Raw genomic sequence first — 21576 nt, forward strand, 5'->3', positions numbered from 1 at the left:
ACAATTATAATTTGAAATAAAGAAACAGATATATATCTATATGGAGTCATATATACTTATAATAACAAATAGAAATGAAGTATAGTAACACTGTGGAATAGTAACAGAGGTGTTGAAAGATGGGGAACTCTATAGTGGTTGTTACTTTCAAGACTGTAGCAGAATTTTATCTAAAAATTTAATGGCTAGGATTAGTACTGTTCACAAATTTATTTAAAATTAAGCCATTCCTGGGGCACCTGGCTGGCTCAGTTAGTGGAGTGTGCAACTCTTGATCTTGGGGTCATGAGTTTGAGCCCCACGTTGGGTGAAGAGATTACTTTTAAAAAAATTTAAAATAAGCCATTCCTTTTATCTTGAAGTTAAATATGTCTTTAAGATGCCTGGATGTGTTTGAAATTAGCTGCCTGATGGCCCCCATCATTGATTAACTTGCATGAAGTGAATTAATATATTTTAAATGTTTAATTCTTTACCAGCAAATATATTGTAAGCACCTTCTATATGTCTGGCCACTGGAAATAAATAGTCAATTGAAGACAATAAATGTAGAAGTACAAATACTACCTCCAAATAAAGAGATCAAGGAGACAATTGGATGTACAAGTTTGGAGCTTGGGGCAAGGAACAGGCTTGTATGTTTGGGGCTCATTAGCTCCTGGATGGCATCTGAAGCCGTAGAGCTAGTTGAGTTCACGTACATCAGTGGTTCTCAATCGGGGGTGATTTTTTTTCCTCCCAGGGACATTTGACAATGTCAGGATACAATTTTGATTGCTACAGCTTGGGGAAGGGTGAGTGCTCCTGGCTTCTAGTGGGTAGAAGCCAAAGACGCTGCTAAAAACCCTACAGGGCACAGGACAGCCCCATGTCAAAGAATGGTCTGACCCAAAATGTCAGTAGTGACCCAGACACTAGATGAAGAAGAGAGGAGACCAAGGACTGAGCCCTGGAACACCCCAGCATTGGGGTCCAAGAGAGATTGCAGGGAGTAACAATGAGATAGAAATATGGTAGAGCATGGGATAGCTGTTCCAGAAATCAAATGACTTTAAAAACTGTTTCAAAGAGGAATGGGCAACAGTGTCAAATGCTACTTAGTGATTGAATTAGAGGAGGACTGTGAACTATTAAATTCAGCAGAATGGAAGCCTTGTTAGCCTTGACAGAAAGAAAATAATAACCAGCTCAGAGACCCAGAAAGTAAGTTTACCAGGGAAGTACAATAGGATGGTCCCAGAATTTTGTCAAGGTATACATTTCAAGTGAGAGTGCCCAGCAACAACTTTTTTTCTCCCAGCCGTCTTTGGCTTCCTGGATGTAGGTACAGAGGAGACAGAGCATTAGGTTAAACCAGAGTTGGGGCTCTACTGGATGAGTATAACAGAAATTAGCAAAGCTGTGGATGAAGTGTTCCCTAGAGTGACAGGTAGTGATAAGCCATGGACTCCTCACCGGATGAAGAAGTGTGCATACAAGAAGTGTAATGCCAGTGAAAACTAGAGATCCTAATGGAGTCGAGGAACTTCTGAAGTGGTTAAGAAAGTCATGTGCAAAATTGGAGTGGCGGTAGAGTATAAAATGCTTGAAATTGGACTTTAGGCAATAATGTTGGAAATGACAGGAGTAGCTATTTTTTCAAATCTAAGTATGTCCAGGGTGCCTGGCCGGTTCAGTCGGGGGAACATGCGACTCTTGATCTCAGGGTTGTGAGTTCAAGCCCCATGTCAGGTGTGGAGATTACTTAAATAAACTTTTTTAAAAAGCAGACAAAAACAAATCTAAGTGTGTCTGTTTGAGTGGGCAACTAGGTGATAGGAACAGAAAATGGGAGATGAGATAGTCAAGGAAGTGAAAGAATATGTGGACAGGTAGCCTCTTGCTCATCATGTGTACATTGGCTCTAATCCCTTCTAAGCCAATGGCATTCGATATTTTTAAAACAGCAGTAACTTGCCGGGGCACCTGGATGGCTTAGTCGTTAAGCATCTGCCTTCGGCTTGGGTCATGATCCCAGGCTCCTGGGATCGAGCCCCGCATCGGGCTCCCTGCTCAGCGGGAAGCCTGCTTCTCCCTCTCCCACTCCCCTGCTGGTGTTCCCTCTCTCGCTGTGTCTCTCTGTGTCCAATAAATAAATAAAATCTTTAAAACAAAACAAAACAAAACAAAACAGCAGTAACTTACCGCCTTCACATTGTCACATTTATCCATCCAGTTTTTGGTTCCCATGGTGAGAGTTCTGTTTTTGTTTACCTGCTTTACTGCATACTTGGGTGGTTTTTTTTTTTAAGATTGATTTATTTATTTTAGAGAGAGACAGAGCACGTGAGCAGGGGAGGGGAAGGGTAGGAGCAGAAAGAGAGAGAATCTCAAGCAGACTCCCCCCTGAGAGTGAAGCCCAACATGGGCCTCGATCCCACAACCCTGAGATCACAACCTGAGCCAAAGTCAAAAGTGGGATACCCAACCAACTGAGCCACCCAGGCACCCCTGCATATTTGTTCTTTACTGTAATAGGCATTTTCTTTCTTAATTGTTTTAATTTTTCATCAGCCATCTCTATGTTTACTTCCAGAGTCAGAAGATGTCAGTTGGCTGCCCCAACTAAAGACTCATTCCTCTACCTTTTAATAAGAAAAATAGCTGCACGAATAATTTTCAGGCATGCACCTTTCTTTAAACAAGCTGCCGTGATGTAAAGAGCATATTGGACTGTATAGCATAGCTCAGGCTCCGGATTCGGAGCTGAGTTCAGACCCCCAAGTCCAGGCATTGGACTGTGACCACAAAAAGGTCACATGACCCCTCGAGTCTAGGTGTCATCACCTGCAAAACAGGGGTGATTCTACCCTCCACAGAGACTTTTCATGAGAATTAAATGAAGTAATGCACTAATGTGCTTTTTGCAAGTGTCTAGTATAGGAATTGGCAAACTACAGCCTTGGGTAAGGCACCGATTTTGCAAAGAAAGCTTTATTGGGACGCAGCCACCCCATGCATATAGGTGTTCAATGTCTGTGGCTGGGTCCACAGTACAACAGTAGAATTGAGTAGTTGCTGCAGAGATCATATGGCACACAAGCCTAAAATTGTTACTGTCTGGCCCCGTAAGAAAAACTTTGCCAACCCCTGATTCAGAACATAAAATCATACTAAATTAAGTTTCGCATTAAAAAAAAAATTCCCACCACAGATTATTTCACTTACTCTTTATTTAGTACTTTGTACCCTGGACTTGATATTAAAAACTCGGTACATAGTAACTGTTGTTGTTGTTTCAAAATACCCCTTCACCTCAAATACTTTTTTGGAAACTTATTATACTGGTACCCAGTGAATTATTTCAAATGTCTTCCAGCCTTTTGAACTAAGCCCAATAATGATGAGAAATTTTACCACACATCTACTTTCTGCCATCAAAATAATGACTAACAAATTACGTCTTAATTTCACTTCTGTCTTTACTGAGACGTAAGCAGAGGGAAGAAAAGATGACCTTCAATTTGGCATCGGGTAACTTTGCCGCCCTCGGCAAGTGCGTAAGAGACGTTCTGACTTCACGGCTCTCACCCAAAAGCTTTCTGCATTAAAATTAGTGCTCTTAAATCAGAGAGAGTCCAAATACCCTAATCTGGATGCTATAATGTTGCTATTTTCATTCCAGCTAGTGAGGTCCAAGGTTTCAGCTGTTCCAGCATAGATTTTCCCCAGAGGCAAAATAACAAGTTTGCACTGTATCAACTGGGGGAAATGCCGCACTGGGGAATAGTGAGATTTCAGGCCAACCCGGAGCATCGTCACCACTTCTGCCTGCACAGACCTCTTAAGAACCATTACCATGTGGTCTGGGGCGAGAGCGGAGCCGACATTCCTGTCACCTGCATATCAGCTCGTGATTACTGGGTTTGGCACCTGTTTCTGGCAGGGGTGGTAGTGTCTAGCAGCAGAGCTGTCCTAATGGGAGAAGGATTGCAGTGTTGTCTTTTTTTAATAGGAAAAAAAAATCGTGTACGATTCAGAGAACTTAAATGATAGCTGAGCTTCCCGATACTGAGAAACATGACCAAGAGTAAAATAAAATATTATAAATAATCCAGCACGACTAAGGAAGTTTACAGACAAGAGTTTTTATAATCATCACATTTTAGATCTGGAAAGGCCCTTAGACACCGCTGAGTCCTACTCCTTTTGACAAATAGGAAAACTAAGAAACAGATGTTAGCTGACTTCATTGATTCACACGAAGCCACAAAACTACTTAGCAGCAAAGCCAGGTCTCCTGATTCAATCCGGTCATCTTTGTACTCCCCCTGAACACTATTTGCGGATTGAAATAAGGCTCACAACTGTGATCGGAATATCCTATCACAATGACACAGTAGCTTGCACAGTTAATTCATTTTCTTAGTTAAAAATCTAAATACATGGGTCCTATAATTATTACCCAGCCAAATCCTTCTGTCTTTTGTACTTTGGAAACAGCTCCTGTCTCATACACAGGACTTGGCAGGTTTTATGAAAGCTCTATGTGTAGATTTTTAGATCTTTCCTGATGCCAATATTTAAAAAACAAAATCCTGTAAGTTAACGTACTATCAACATCAGGGCAGCATGTGTCAAAACGAATCCTTTTGAAAACAACAAAAATACCTCTGTAAAGTATTAACCCAGAGTATTTTAAGTATTAACCAGTATTATCATAGAAACCAGGCTGTATGCAGTTGGGTTCTTGCATTGTTGGCTCGAAGCAGTGTTAAAGATGGCAACAAGGCGCCACGGAATAAATAAGCCAGAGTTCTAAAGTTTAAGGTGAGTGGTTCGTGCAACTTGATGCTGAACTTTGGCTTTTTTCCAAGGCTTCCAAGTTACTGAGAATCAGCTGATTTTTCCCCCAAGTCACAGATTTGAGGCAATTCATGTGCCTCGTATCTTAAAATATTACTTACCTTTTTAAAGTTGCCATCTGAAAAAAGATGAAGAAATAAAGCTCTAACTCTTCTGCGAACTAGTTAGACTATATCTTATTTCCAGGTATAAAGTAGTTAGTTAACAAATTAAACATATGTCCTGTTGCTTTCTTTACTCCTTTTCACAGAACAACTACACACAAGGCCTTGAGAATACATTAATGGAGAGGTTTGGGGCTGCTTGTGATTCTACTCTTGTCATAATTATTTTATTCTCTGACATCTTTCTGATCATTTTGTCTTTTAGGCAAAAACAGCTTGCTATGTAGACTTTGTTCTGTGTCTGTTGGCCGTCCTATGGTCGTCCTGTAAAGTAATACAAAACAGTGGTGCTGAAACATGAGTGTTCTTTGGGGAATTGTGTGTGTGTGTGTGTGTGTGTGTGTGTGTGTGTTATATAGTTCAGGCATAACCACCATTCCTAGTTTAAAATACCATTTCTAGGGGGCGCCTGGGTGGCACCGCGGTTAAGCGTCTGCCTTCGGCTCAGGGCGTGATCCCGGCGATCTGGGATCGAGCCCCACATCAGGCTCTCCCGCTAGGAGCCTGCTTCTTCCTCTCCCACTCCCCCTGCTTGTGTTCCCTCTCTCGCTGGCTGTCTCTCTCTCTGTCGAATAAATAAATAAAATCTAAAAAAAAAAAAAAAATACCATTTCTAGTGTCTGTCATGACAGTTCAGAAAAAGCATCTCCTCCGCATGTTGTAAGACTATTATAATCAGAGAGGTGGGTTTTTCCTATGAAAAGGAGTAGGGATCATTTGCTCTGGCATTTTCTACCTCCTCTCTGGCACCTTTAGAGCACGAGTAATTCTAGTTAGCCAGCTTTTGGGGGAGCTGTGAATTTTATCAAAAGTTCTGTCCAAAGAATTATAATTTCATTTCCGTTTCCTGAAATGTATAATACTTTATTGCCATCTTAACGAAACATACTTGAACAAAAGTTGAACTTCTCTCCATCTCCTGAGATGTGTATGACTTTTGTCTTTATATGGAGAGAACTTACACCCTGACAACTGGGTGTTTTATGGTCTCATTCAAATTATTTGTTGCCTCTTCTGTTAGTGAGAATACCTGCCTTAGTTAACCAACCCCGTTTCCAGTTTTAATTTCCACTTGTGCTATGCTACGGGCTGGTAACCAGGTTGGATGGAATTTTGATTGTGGGGGTGTAAGTGTGCTGAGTTATGGCCCTGAAAGGCTTTTCGATAAGCCCTAACATCAACATCACATCTTTTTGCCTGCTCGAGGCCTTTCCCGACTGCCTTGTTCTTGGCTGTATTCCAGAGAGATCAGGAATTATCGATTACTGTGCAACCTGAATTTTGTCAGATGTAAGAACAAATTTTTTAAATGAAGATTGAAGGACTTGGAGGTAGCCAGTTTTTATTTTTACTTTCCAGTTGTTTAAAATTACATGTTTTCTATACCATGAGTCAGATGTCATATATTTTCAGGATTCATTCAGAATGATAAATTGGGTACAATTGTGAGGTTAATTATTACAGTGTTTGAAGATAGCCCAGTGGGTTTTGTTTTGGGTGAGGTTTTTTTTTTGTTTTGTTTTGTTTTGTTGATTTGTCATCTGAGGTTTTGAGACCTTGTCTGAAAAACTACCTCTTGGCAAGCCCTCTTCTGTGCCATCGCAAATTAAATCACTGCCATTGTACTTGTCATCTTTGCCCTATTTCCTCTTGAAAAAGAAGAAAGAGAGAGATACTCAGGATTGACAATTAACTCCTCATGCCCCTTTGTTTCTCATTTTCTGCCATTTTTGCAAAGGAAAGAGTTACAAAAATTGAAGTTTTGGGGGAAATAATCTAATATGAATAAAACATTAGATATTTAATCCAGCAGTCAGATCAGTCCTGATTTTTTCCCCCCATGGGTTGCAATTTTAACCTCTGTTACATGTTTGATCTTTAGAACAACTGTTCTTAGAAAACAGATTATCTGTTGCCAGAGCCATCTGTGGGTGTGGGTGTGTGTAAAATTTTATATCAGTGTTTTAAAATGTTGCTTGACCATGGGGTATTAATTCTGAATGATATTATGAACAGTAAACCCTGATAGTTTCCTGGATTAGACCTATTAGAGCTGTTTAGATAACACACTTTGAATTACTTCCTCTCAGGAAATATTGAAACTGGAAATGTTAACCAGGCACGCATACCGAAGCACTTAGACAGAACGCATTGTTTCTTTTGCTATTAAAAAAATAAAAAAGGAAAGAAATTATGCAAATAAATCACATCTGTGGAAACCAGCGGAGACTGGCTCAACTGCCGAAGGAAAAGCATTTCTTTATGAGATTCTTCATCTGTCCCTGACAGTGACCACGAGGTCGGTCAGGACGTTGGTCTCATAATTTCTGCAGAGCGAACTGCTAGCGTTAATGATGACATCAGGTTTGCGAGCATGGAATTACAGATTGCCCTCACATATGTTCTGCATTTTTATGTACGGGAGTAGGAGTAACTTCCTTTAGAAGTATACACATACACAAAAACGTAGACCAAACTGGTGAATGTGCCCAGAGAGTGACATTTAGTAAGGATAATTTTGATCTGTTTAATCTGTGCACATTGTGGCTGATCGGTGTCTCCCGAGCAGCATAGGCATTCTCTTTCAGCTCGTCTGGTGCGTGGTACTCACTAGACCATATGATTTCTTCATTCTATAAGGTGTATGTTTATAAAGGTAAATAGGAAAAATATATTAAGTATTGATTTAAAGAGCTAGGAAGAAACATATGCTTTGGTATTGCTTCACATTTGAGAAGCACTGTTGGCTCCTTGTATGTTAACTGGGGATAGTTTGTTGTATGAGTGTGTGTGTGTGTGTGTGTGTGTGTGTGTGTGTGTTTCTCAAGTCTCCTGGGAACCCTTTCTCTCAACATCTCTGTCTCCTTCCTGATCCAAATGGACGAACTGCCAAGTTTTTTACAAAGATTCACCAGAAAGGAAGTACAACAGTGCATCTGAGTGTCTTGGAGCCTAGTCTATCTTAAAACGGTATATTTTTTTGAATCATTTCAATATGTTCACTTCCTTTGGGAAGTAACTGTAAGGATATTTCAAGCCCTCTTCTGACATTAAGTTTTATTCTGGGATAACACATTGCATAAAAACTTGAGCAATTCTTCAGTACAGAAGAAAGGATAATGCTTAAAGTAGTGGTTTGGGCTTGAAAACAGTAGTGGGTAGAAATAGAAACCAACATGAAAATTCAGAGATGTGAAAAGCAACATGAAACAGAATTATTAAGAATTTAAATGTTGGGGCACCTGGGTGGCTTAGTTAAGTATCTGACTCTTGATCTCAGCTCAGGTCTTGATTTCAGGGTTGTGAATTCAAGCCCAGCATGGAGCCTACTTTAAAAATAATAATAATACTAATTTAATTGTTTTGGGGGCACCTGGCTGGCTCAGTTGATACAGCATGCAACTCTTGATCTCAGGGTCATGAATTCAAGCCTCACATTGGGTTTAGAGCTTACTTAAAAAAAAAATAATAATGTTTTTATTGTTCACAAAGCTAATAATAACAGTAATGGCCTCCATTTATTGAGAGCTTACCACTGTGGGAAGTTGTTTACATACATTGATTAAGTTTGTGAAGTACACAGTGGTGTTCTCATTTTATAGATGAGGACACTGAGGCTCAAAAAAGTAAAATACTTTCTCAGAGGTCACCTAATAGTGAGGGCAGATTCAAACTTAGCCTGTAATTTAGTTAATAGTATTGGCCCAATTAATTTCCAAAGGCCATAGTTCTTTTTATTCATCTTATACCTGGGTTCGCAAACTTTCTATAAAGGGACAGAGAATAAATATGTTAGTTTGTGGGCCATGTAGTTACTGTTGCAGCTACCCTACACTGCCATTGTGGAGTGAAAGCACTCATGAATTATGCATAAATGAATGGACATGGCAGTGTCCTAATAAAACTTTATTTACAAAGTCAGATGTTGGGTCAGATTTGGACTGTGCACAGTAGTTTGCTGACCTCTGATCTGTATTGTTGTAAACATAGCTGGATGCTAGCTGAAAATAAAAGCCTTAGGGATAAACTAAAATTAGAATTAATAGCAAATGAGTCTTTTTAAGGACTCTTGGTGACCAAAGCCAACAAAATAAAGTAACTGAAACCTTGAAGTTTACAGGTCCTGTAGGAAAAGAAAGTCAGCCCTCATATGGGCCAAGTACTATAATTTATAAATGATTTATTAGCTTTTTAAAAAGAACCCTAATCTGTATTCTTTAAAACTGTCAAGGTCATAAAAAACAAGGAAGACTAAGAAACTCACAGAATCAAGGACTGGATGTGGTGCAGTATCCTGGTTTAATCCTGGAACTGAAAAAAAGACATTAAGAGAGAAAAATAATGAAATCCAAATAAAGCTTTGTGGTTAAATTAGTCATCTTGTATTAGCGTTAATTTCTTAGTTTTGATAATATGCTATGGTTTTGTAGAATGTTAACAGGAGAAGTTAGAGAAAGGTATACAGCTTTGCAACTTTTCTGCAAATCTGGAATTATTCCAAATAAAAAGTTAAATTGTGTTTATTTATTATTAATTTATTTACTTAGATTCCTAAACTTAACTCCAGTATAGCAGCCCAAGTGAATACTGAGTCTGAAAGTAAATACAGTTAGAAAGTAAATACAGTTGTGGTCTTGTTAAAAATAATATTAATAACACTTAATCTGAATCACCTAAAATGGACTTTAAACCTTAGGGGCCTGAACTGCCATTAAAATAATATTGTGTTGCCATTTATATATTGACAGTGCCTGCTACAGAGAAATGCACTTCACTGTAGAGACAACGGAGCTGTTTGTTTTTTATAGCACTAATGTGGATTGACAAATTGCTTGTTCCAAAGTGTAAAATTATACAGAGATGACCTAGAACAGTGCGTGAGGAATTATTTACAAAGATTGCCACTACCAAGTCTTCTAAACACATACTGATGATTACTGCTCAGTAAACAGCATGAACATTTCCAATCACTTTACCCAGATGCTTTTTCATTAACATAAAAGAAAAAAAAATCAATCTCAGCCTTAATATAAGCCTGGTACTACAACCTGGTAAAGATAACATAATAGAACTATAGACTAATTTCACCTGTGACTAAGATACATAAGTCATAGATCAAATAGTATCAAAGAGAATCATGCAATACACTTCTAAGTGTACCATGATCATATACAGATTATTTCAGGCATGTAGGGTTGTTTTAATATTTGGGAATCGACTATTATAATAAAAAGCAGGACACCAAAGTTAAACATATGACTGTTTTATTGGATGCAGAAATGGCATTTGATTAAAAACATTTTTTAGGGCGTGTGGGTGGCTCACGTCGTTGAGCGTCCGACTCTTGGTTTCAGCTCAGGTCATGATCTCAGGGTCATGGGATGGAGCCACGCGTTGGGCTCTATGCTAAGCCATGGAGTCTTGCCTGAGATTATTCCCCCCCCCCCCCCGCTCCTCCCCATGCTCTTGTGTGCATGCTCTCTCTCTCAAATAAATAAATGAAATCTTTAAAAAAGAAATAAAAATATTTTTAAAATTTCTTCATAGAAACTTTTAGAAAACTAGAATTGGAAAGACACATTAATACGATAAAAAAATTCATCTCAAACCAATGAATTTCTCATTTGATGAGTTTTAATATCAAATAATTCACATTAACATATGGAACAACATTCTCACCATCACATTGTTGTCGGGGAGAAGGGATGAAAACTAAAAACTAAAAAGATGAAGGTAGGGGCGCCTGGGTGGCGCAGTCGTTAAGCGTCTGCCTTCGGCTCAGGGCGTGATCCCGGCGTTCTGGGATCCAGCCCCACATCAGGCTCCCCCACTAGGAGCCTGCTTCTTCCTCTCACACTCCCCCTGCTGTGTTCCCTCTCTCACTGGCTGTCTCTCTGTCAAATAAATAAATAAAATCTTTAAAAAAAAAAAAAAGATGAAGGTGAATTTTGCATTGGTTACATAAGATTTAATCACTTAAGAATCCCCAGGTAATCAACTGAAAAAAAAAAAAAAACCTCTTACAGCGAGGTTACTGGTCATATGCAACCACCGTGAGTGAACAGCAATGTTCAGGAATCGATAACGAAGGCCGACTTAAGGTAAATAAAAGATCTCAATAAATAATGAGAATTACCATGTGCCTATTTAGAAATATTTTGATGATGTCACTCCTTGCCAAAACAACAGGTAAAAGCACTTTCAATAAAATTATCAGTGCAAACCATAGACAAAATGATTGTGAAGTTCATCTAGAAAAATGAGCCAAAATACCTAAGATTTTCCTGTTGCCATGTTTTAATTTTTTATTTTGAAATACTTGCAGTCCTAAAAAATTGTTGCAAGAATAATAGAAGATCTCCCTCGACACCGTACCATATTCATCAACTTTTAACATTTCACATTTGTTTTCTCGTCCTCCACTCCCCACGTTCACATACACACGCAGGCACACGACTTACATTTTTCTGAATCATTTCAGAGTGAATTACATACACTATGCCCTTTACACCTTAATACATCAATATGTATTTCCTAAGAATAAGGTTAGTTTCTTGTGTAAAAACAGTACATTCAGGAGAGTTAGCAGGGATGTGACACTCGTCTTTATAATCCGTCAAAGTACTTGATAGCATTTCTTCCCTTTAGTTCAGAATCCATTCAGGAATGCATATTGCATTTATGTGGCATTTTATCTTTCATTCCCTTTAATCTGAGCAGTTCTTCAACCTTCCTTGTCTTTCATCGCATGGACGTGTCTCACAAACGTGTACCGGTATTTGTACAGTATTTCTCACTTTGGGTTTGTCTGATATTTCTTTGGAATTAGGTCCCAGTAATGCATTTTTAGGTGGACTGTTCTGTAACGGAGGTCCTGACCTTCTCAGGGAATCATATCCAGAGGCACACACATGGGGATGCCTTTCTGCTTCGATTAACTTTGACCACCTGGTCAAGGTGTTGTCCAGTTTCTGCACTCTGTAGTTCACTTTTTCTCCCTTCGCAGTCAGTAAGCATTCTGAGAGAAGATACTTTAAGACCATGCACATAACCTACTCCTCAATCAAACTTATCCTATACTTGGGCATCCAGTGATGTTTCTTGTGTGTCCCAATCTTAGATCCCACCACTCCCCCACATTTGTCAGCTTTTCCCCCATTCATTTTTTTCACTCGTTCGTATTTTTGTTAACAGTATGGACTTAGACATTCCTGCTTTGTTCAATAGATTATCATTCATTGCAGTCTTTGTGTGTTGTGATGCTCAAATTGTCCCAGATTTGGCCCATAGAGGCCAGGTCAGGCTGGCTCCAGTGTCCTTTTGACATGTTCCTATCATCTTAAGAGCACTTCTTTACTTTGTGGGACAACACAGTGTTCCAAGCTCATCTTGTACCTTTCCTGTCCTAGCCCTGGAATCAGGCATTTCTCCAAGGAGCCATGATTCCTTTTAGTGGAGAACGGTTTGGGGCACTAGGTATATTCATAATAGTGGGAGTCTTTGCTTCTAGTCCCTTAGAAAGAACAAAGCTAAGAAATAGATATGTGTGCGCATGTATAGTTTCCTAAGGTTATAGTACCAATACCTCCAATTTCAGTCAACGCGATGGAGTTCTTCCAACCTTTCCTAATTCCATGTTTCTGTCTTCTCTCCACAGTGAAAACTCTGATGCTCAAAAGAACACATTTACTCATTTGTTTATTTCTATAATATACATAAAAGTTGTTTCAGAATCCCTATACCCACTCTCCTATGCAAAATGAATCTACCAAAAACAACACAGTATGTGTTGGTCTTTTTTCCCTACTAGCAATTTGTAGTCAAAGCATTTTAAAGTTACTTGGATGATTTCTCTGTCTCTGTCCCCTGTGTGCTTAGTTTATTCATTTGAAATAAGATTGGATTCATCTGTTTCCATTTGCATTTAGCTTTCAGTTTCTTTTAACTTTTTGTTGACTTAATTTTATTTTTTGAATATGTTAGAACATTGGCTTACCTCCTAAAAATCAAAACTCTCTAGCTAGGTACACTCACAGAGGTACCACTCCCTCCCTTCCACTAGTTTCCTCCCTCCCTTAGATACCAATTTCATTGTTTTCTGGTTTATTTTTCTTGTATCCTTTTCTTTTTTTACAAAAATAAGCAGAAAAATATATACTGATATTTCCAAAGGTGTAGTATACTGTATATAAGCTTTTATGCATTTTGGGTTTTGTTTTTTACTTAATATATCCTGAAAGTCATTTTCCTATTAATTCATTGAACTCATCATTCTTGTTCTTTTTTGCATAATTCATTTTGTGTTTGTGTCGTAATTTATTCAATCAATCTCCTATGTTTGGGCATTTAGATTGATTCTAAGATTTTGCAAATGCAAATAATGCTACAGTGAATAACCTTGTGCATTTGTATTTTCACACTGTTGGAGGAATGTCTTCAGGTAATTTCCTAGAAGTAGGATTGCTGAATGGAGGGATAAATGCATGTATGGTTTGGTTAGGTATTGCCATAATGCCCGCCCATAGGACTTGTATCATTTTGCATTTCTACCAGCTATGAACAAGAGTGCCTGTTTGCCCAGAGCCTCACCCACTGAGCATGATGTCAGGCTTTTGAATATTTATCAGTGTTCTAAATAAAGAAGTGGTATCTCAGTATAATTTTCATTTACTTTTCTCTAATTATAAAAGAAGTTGAACATTTTTTCATAGATTTGAAGTCTGTTGTGTGCCTTTTTTTTAGTGAATTGGTTTTTCATGACTTTCACCTGTTTTTCTGGAAGAGTTTTGGTCATTTGTAAAAGTTGCTTATGTTTTAGGGAGGTTCACTCTTGTGGAAATGTTGCAGATATTTTCTCTCAGACTGTTACTTGATTTTTGACTTTGCTTCCCTTGTTTCTTGCCATCCAAACACCTCTTGAGTTGGAATAACCACAAATGAGGGTTTTTGTTATCAGATCTGAAAATGTAAGATAAAGATGTAGAAATTGAAACAGTATAGTTATGATGAGAAAATAGACAGAAAGGTCTTTGGATAAATGACCTCCCAGTAGATGCAAATATAAGTATACAAATGAGTGTATGTATTTTATCAATTTAGTACACGATCAAAGTAGCACTTCAATCAGTGATGAAAGGAGATAGTTACTTAAGGAGTATACTGGACAGTCAGTTAACTGTTTAAAAACCTAAAGTTGGGGGTGTCTAGGTGGCACAGTTGGTTAAGCATCCTAGTTTTGGTTCCCCCTCAGGTCATGATCTCAGGGTCATGAGATCAAGCCCCACATTGGGCTCCGTGCTCAGCGGGAAGTCTTCTTAAGACTCTCTGTCTCTCTCTGCCCCTCCCCCCTCAAATAAATAAATAAATCTTTAAGAAAAAACTAAAGTTAGATCTCTACCTTTAATAGTCCATCAAAGAAATTTTAATTAAATCCGTGAAACAGCTAATAAATGAAACCATCAAAATACTAGAAGAAAATATTGGCTGATCATCTCAGTTTTTCTCAACCTCAGCACTACTGAAGTCTGGACAAATAATTTTTTGCTGTGAGGGGCTGTTCTGTTCATTGTACTGTGTTTAGCAACATACCTGGCCTCTACCTGCTAGATGTAAGTAGCATCCTCCCAGCCATGACAATCAATAAATGTCTCCAGACATGGTCAATTGTCCCCAGCGGCGGGAGAGTGGGGGCAGAATCACCCCTAACTCAGAACCACTGTTTTATATCATCTCAACTAGTAGAAGCATACTGTCCAAGGGTGAAATTACAAAGGAAAATTTTGAAAATGTTTGCTACATAGGAAGAAAAAACCTTAGCACTTAAAGAAATTATAAGGTTGAAATTAACACAACAAATAGGAAAATACATAGCATAAACGACATTCATGTGACATAAAAAGTAATCAGTAAGATGACCATCCCAATAGAAAAATGGGTGAAGGGCACAAAAAACATTCACAAAGGGAGAGATCTAAATGGCCAGATAAATAAATACCAAAATATTTTCACTATCCTAATAATCAAATAAATCAAATCAAAATAAAATGTGAATAAATAAATGCAGGATGCGTGCTTTACCTTTAATACTGGTAAACATTAAACTTAGCATGGGTATGGAGAGACAGATAATTTCATAAAGTGGAAGAAGTGTAAATAGGTATAACATTGATGAAGCACAATAGGAAATACACATTAGACCTTTCAAATATATATCTATAGCTTTGTCCATGCAATTCTACTTCAGGGCCTTTATCCTAAGGAAATAGTTGAACTGAAAAAAATTAATTGCAGTACTATTTATAATTGCTAAACATTGGGAAAACCCATCTGTCTAACAATAAGGAACTAGTCAGATAAATTAAGGCATATGCCCAGATAATCAAATACATAAGGTCAGTATTGGCAACTGATGGTTTATACTTAAACGGGAGAAAATGAATATAGTGGGAAACAAAGCAACAAAATTGTGTGTGTATTTATATATCTCCAAGATAGATGTTTAGTGGTAAGACTATAGAGTTTGTTCATTTTTGCATCTGTATTTTCTAGTATTTCTGCCAATGAACATGAATAGTTTGTATGATAAAATTAAAGAACAGGGAGAAATAAAGCAACAAACTTGTGTGTGTATTTATATATCTCCAAGATAGATGATGCATCTATAGTCTCTTTCTATTTATATAAAATTGTTAGCATAGATTATATTTAGTGGTAAGACTATAGAATTTGTTCATTTTGCCTCTGTATTTTCTAATATTTCTGCCAATGGACATGAATAGTTTGTATAATAAAATTAAAGAACAGGGAGAAATAAAACATTTTTACATCCTCTGTCCCAATTCCAATTTTAGAAAATTTGATAAAATTTTAATAGTAAAAAAAAAAAATAAGGAATTTTCTACAGTGGTTTTCATGGAACCATTTTTTTATAACTGGAAGAGATAGAATGATAATATTAATGCCCCAGAATTATTATCCATATGATAGACTACTCTACATAGACAAAGAAACTGGAAGAATGTTTATCAAACCATTAACCGTGGCTATTTCTGAGTCAGGCCCGTGGGCGTTATTTTCTTTTTGTGTCGTTTCTCCGTATTTCCCAAATTTTTACTAATGAACAGATTGCTTATTTCTTCAGGACAAAGTGTGTTTTTACAAGTCTAAACGAATATCTTCTTGTTACTGTTAGCCATATAAACATTATAAAAGAAATGGAGCGGCTAAATTTAGTATGGGAACAGCATTTTCCTTTGTATGCGTGCTTGTGTGTCTTAATGGCAAGTTCTCTACTTTTCTGTGGGAATGGACTAAAGGCAACTAACCTAAAACTTGATTTATCCTATTGTAGGTTGCTTCAGGTGAATGCAATGAGGACACCGAAGTTTATAACATCACCCTCTGCACTGGGGATGAACTCACTCTCATGGGGCAGGCAGAAATCCTGTACGCAAAGACTTTCAAGGAGAAGTCACGACTCAACACTATCTTCAAAAAGATTGGGAAGCTCAATTCGATCAGCAAGCTGGGAAAAGGCAAAATGCCGTGCCTGATTTGCATGAATCACCGGACCAATGAAAGTATTAGCCTGCCATTCCAGTGCAAGGGCAGATTTAGCACCCGGAGTCCCCTGGAGCTTCAGATGCAGGAGGGCGAACACACCATCCGCAACATTGTGGAGAAAACCAGGCTCCCCGTGAACGTGACTGTGCCCAGCCCTCCACCCAGGAACCCGTATGACCTCCACTTCATCCGCGAGGGCCATCGCTACAAGTTTGTGAACATCCAGACCAAGACGGTGGTGGTTTGCTGTGTGCTACGCAACAACAAGATCCTCCCCATGCACTTCCCTTTGCACTTGACTGTCCCCAAGTTTAGCCTCCCAGAACACTTGGTAAAGGGAGACATATGGCCCGAGACCTTGGTCCATCACTGGCTGGGTATCTGCCAAGAACAGTTCGACATCGATGAGTATTCCCGGGCTGTCCGAGATGTGAAGACTGACTGGAATGAGGACTGCAAGAGCCCCAAGAAGGGCCGGTGCTCTGGCCACAACCACGTGCCCAATTCTCTTAGCTACGCCCGCGATGAGCTCACCCAGTCCTTCCACCGGCTCTCTGTCTGTGTGTATGGCAACAATCTCCATGGCAACAGTGAGGTGAACCTCCATGGCTGCAGGGACCTGGGGGGAGAGTGGGCCCCCTTTCCTCATGACATCCTGCCCTATCAGGACCTGGGTGACAGTGGGAGCGACTACCTTTTCCCGGAAGCCGGGGAAGAATCAGCAGGCATCCCGGGGAAGTCAGAACTTCCTTATGAAGAGCTCTGGCTAGAGGACGGCAAGCCCAGCCATCAGCCTCTCACTCGTTCCCTGAGCGAGAAGAGCAGATGCGATCAGTCTAGAGGTTCCGTTCGGTCCAAATGTGCAACCTCTCCTCTTCCTGTCCCGGGAACTCTGGGAGCAGCCATGAAGTCTTCAGAGATTGCCCTACCTCCACCTCCAGTGCCTCCGAAATCTGACGCCGTAAGTCATTTGTGTTCTCGAGTGATGCGTCAGTCCTTCCAACTCTGCTCGGTCACCTACTCACGTATCTTTCCTAATGATAACTTCCCAGTGGGAAATGATCGGAATGAGAAAATTTGCTTCATTTGGAGTGAAATATAAATGCTGGCTAGATTATTTTTACCAGTTAGGAGTTCAAGTTTTTAAACCTTGAGAGTTTTGAAAGAGGAGAGGTTTAGACATGCCTTTCGCTGCTGTCTGGAGAATGGGTAATAAGGAGGAGAGGGCAGACGGTGGGAGACCAGAGAAGAGGCATTACGTAAGGGAGGTACGAAATGACGATGCCCCGAACCAGGCAGTGGGTCACAGCGGATGGCAGGGAGAAACGAGCTGCTTCAGAACGCCCCGACGGTACTTACTGATAAATCGGGTGTGGGTAGTGAAGGAAAGAGGGAAATCAAGGACAACTCCTAGAATTTCAGCCTGAGCAACAGAGTGGATATTACTGCCAGTTACTGCGGTGGGGCAGACTGAAGGAAGAGTGGATTTATTTGGGGGGAGTTTCCAAGGGGGGGAGGAACCAAGAGACATCAGTGTCATTTGTAACCCTTCCTACTTCCCTGAAGTTACAGAGATCAAACCATGGTAGGTGTGCTTGTGTTCATGGACACACACCAGAGCAGAACCCAAGCCAGAGTGGTTCTATTTAACACCTTAAAATAACTCATTCACGGCTCCAGAGGCTTCTATCAAATCTTACTGTATAAAGGTCAGTATGGGACTGGAGAAAGGGCCCTCTGTTTTGACCGTGTTCTTTGATTGACAGGCACTCTGAACCTTTGCTCCTTGTTTTTAATCATTGGATTTAATTATATCTGAATTGAGAAAGCGTTAGAGACATTGGGTACAGTTCTGTTTGTTTATTTGGCAGTGTTTACTGCAATGGTTTTTGTTTGGTGTTTTTTTTTTTTCTTATCTCCGGCAGAATCCTTAAAGAAAAAAAAAAAAGCTTCCCCAAATCACAATAAATAGAATTCACAACCCATCTGACTGAAGTACATTTAGGGGGAGGATATCTCCATATGCATCTATTCTCTCTGCTTCCCATGGTGGTCTCAGGACGCCTCTGGGGAACCCTGCAGCTGTGCAGAACCCAGTTTCAAAACCATGGAAATACTGGGTGGGATGCAAGAAATAGGACCACCAATAAGACCTGCACTGTGGACTCCGGTATCTTTCAGTTTTATAGGGAAGTTAACAGATGAAATGCGATGACTGTCATACAGGTTAAAATGTGATAAACAATAGAAGAGAGATAGACACAATGTGTGTGGGAATTCAGAGGAGAAAGAAGCTTCTAGTTGGGTGATGCAGGAGAAAAGTCTTCACGGAGATGATGGCATTTTAAATGAGCTGAGAGAACATGCATGAGTTGGAATAGCAGAGAGATGAGAAAGAAGGCCATTCCAGACAGAAGAGCATGAGCAAAGGTGTGGAAGGAAGCTGGGACAGGTGAGGGAAAATAGGAAGTGCTGTTGAGTCAGAAGAATAGAGTGACTAGAATGTAGGAAGGGCGGTGATGGCTGAAAAGGCTGGAGCCAGGTCACGGACAGCCCTGAACGTCAGGCAGCACTTTGTGCCAGGCGTCCTGCTTCGCTGTCCGTGCAGGGCCCTCATTGCCACAGAGTTTCCTGAGGGGGGACCCCCCCCCCCAGCTGTTTGCTCTAGGACACAAGAACTCCCCAGAGATTGGATTTTCCCTTGTTCCCTGGAGGATCTTCCACAGACCTCAAGACACAAGCCCAGAGATTCCAGTACCTAGTAGAGGCCATGGAAAATTTCAGGGCAGTCTTGGTGAAGTTAGAGCCCTTGGTATTTTTATTCGTGACAAAGGGAATTCCCTTACCCCACTCCACCCACAAAAAAGCAGGTAAAAAGTAAGGGGATGGTCCTTCTGGAAAGTAAGCAGTGTTCAGTGTGTCTCAACTCAACTACATATTTGATGTTACTACAAGCTTGGAACCCCGATCTTCAATAGGAGTGTGACCACATGAGCTGTTCCTGTAGAACTTTGGTCCTACTTCGCACATAGTGGGGACTCATGTTTGTTAAATGATCGATTGACTCATTCATGATGGTCATACCCAAAGTCATTATGTAACTAAGTCTTTAAGAAATAGGAAGCTAGCGCCACTTGTTTTTTCTATGGTGTAATAAAAGATGAGTAAGAACATAAATATTAAGAGGCTCTATTCTTGACCTTGGTACTAAAAATTATGAGAGTTAAATTTGAAAGCAAAAGCAAACCACGGGAGAAGCAAAGATTTTGGTCTCCAGTCTCAAATGTAATGTCTTACAAGAGAGTCTTTTCAGAGCATGTCCAATGTTTATAGAATGCTAAATCTTTAAAAAAAATTTTTTTAAACACCTGAAATCACTTAATTTACTTTAAAAAATTAGGCATTTCAAATGAAGTCATATTTTTTATTGGCTCTGTGACCATGAAATGAGTTTTCCATTTTTAGGAACTGTGTGGGATCCAAAGAAACGTCATAATTGTTAGATGTGGCTTCAGCTTGTAATTTTCAAAAGGGAACTTTAATGGGGCATAAATTCAAGCGCTCCCACAGAATTAAATAAAATTTCTTTGGAAAGTTATACTGGAGTGAGTCCTGGGAGAAAGACATGCCATGTACCTAACAGCTATCCTGCCTGATAATTAAAGATGGTGATAAGCTTTCAAGTGAGACCTCATCTGGGAAGGTGACAACTCCCTCCAGGTCTTTAGGGATTGAAGGTGCTGAACAGTGGAACAGGGTCAAAGAAAGCATGTCTTTCATAGTAAGGGAAGCAAAGCTGGTAATCGGCAAATGCACTCTGTTTGCCACAGTGCGTGACCCCGTCATGTTAACGTCCCGGGGTTCAGTGGCTCCCGTGCATGTCCACCTGTTCCTTGTCTCCTAATTCTTCTCTTCTGAACCTTCACTTCCTACACTAGTGTCCGAAGTTATAACACGTACTTGTGCTCTGTCTCCAGCACATTTTGGTGGTCTTTGTTTCTTTCTGTAACCAAGAGAGTAAATCTTTGCCCTTCCACAGTAATGCTTACTGTGTTTCCTGCACTGTGCTACGATTCTGGTGACATCTGGGTTGTGCTGTTCAGCACTTTCCTCCCCGTATCTTGAAGCGGAAAACTAAGTGGTGGGGTCAAACAGAAAATCCGCAGTGGAGGGGTAATCGGTGTAGCCCTGTTGTACTTTGTATTTGATGTGGCTGTTTAGAAATATGCTCTAGTCTTCGTGTATCTTTGTACAGATTGTTGAGTACAGTTTTTTTTTCCTTCACAGCTATCAATATTTATTCTAAAATTATTGTGATTAAAATTGTAATAGTTGCATGGAACTAGAAAAATTAAACCATGGAACAGAATAGGGAGCCAAAACCAGATTCATTTATATGTGAAAAATTGGGTGGTTTTTTGGTTTGTTTGTTTGTTTGTTTGTTTTTTTAATTTTAAATACAGTTGTTTTTTTTTAAACAAAACTCTGGCACTTATTTCTCCAGAATAGGAGAGGCTACTCCCTTCCCCATAGGAATATCCCAGGAAAAAGTAAGCATCGTGCTGAGTTTAAGAGGGGTGCAGCCACTTGTATCCCTCAGAATTGTTGTAGATGAGCCCAAACTGGGGGAGCATACCCAGCTCGCTGAATGGTGACAGTTTCACTTTTCTAAGTTGTGCAACACGCCCCCAAATCAGAATGACCTGACAGTCCTTCTTAAGTGGGCGACCCTTTGCTTCATACCTGTATTCTAAACACATCCTCTGCTTCCTAACTAGCATCATGGGCCTCTATCCATAATCTAAATTTTCTGGGTACTGGCTGATCAGTCTAAAATGTTTACAGAGGGGCCCCTGGGTGCCTCAGTCATTAAGTGTCTGCCTTCGGCTCAGGTCATAATCCCAGGGTCTTGGGATTGAGCCCCACATCGGGCTCCCTGCTCAAGCAGGAGGCCTGCTTCTCTCTCTCCCACTTCCTCCGCTTGTGTTCCCTCTCACACTATCTC

At 39.8% G+C, this 21576-nt stretch overlaps 1 protein-coding gene across 3 annotated transcripts in view; it reads left to right on the forward strand.

Annotated features, from left to right (window-relative positions):
• GAREM1 (GRB2 associated regulator of MAPK1 subtype 1) overlaps positions 1 to 21576 on the forward strand; it is a 196546-nt gene that overhangs the window by 157442 nt on the left and 17528 nt on the right. For all 3 annotated transcript variants that reach the window (XM_026496161.4, XM_026496162.4, XM_044382910.3), the window contains exon 4: positions 16360 to 17532. In XM_026496161.4, the coding sequence (XP_026351946.2) occupies positions 16360 to 17532 (1173 nt within the window). The remainder of the gene's footprint in view (positions 1 to 16359; positions 17533 to 21576) is intronic.

This window comes from Ursus arctos, unplaced genomic scaffold, assembly GCF_023065955.2.
Source record: "Ursus arctos isolate Adak ecotype North America unplaced genomic scaffold, UrsArc2.0 scaffold_17, whole genome shotgun sequence".
In the NCBI taxonomy this organism is placed as follows: Eukaryota; Metazoa; Chordata; class Mammalia; order Carnivora; family Ursidae; genus Ursus; species Ursus arctos.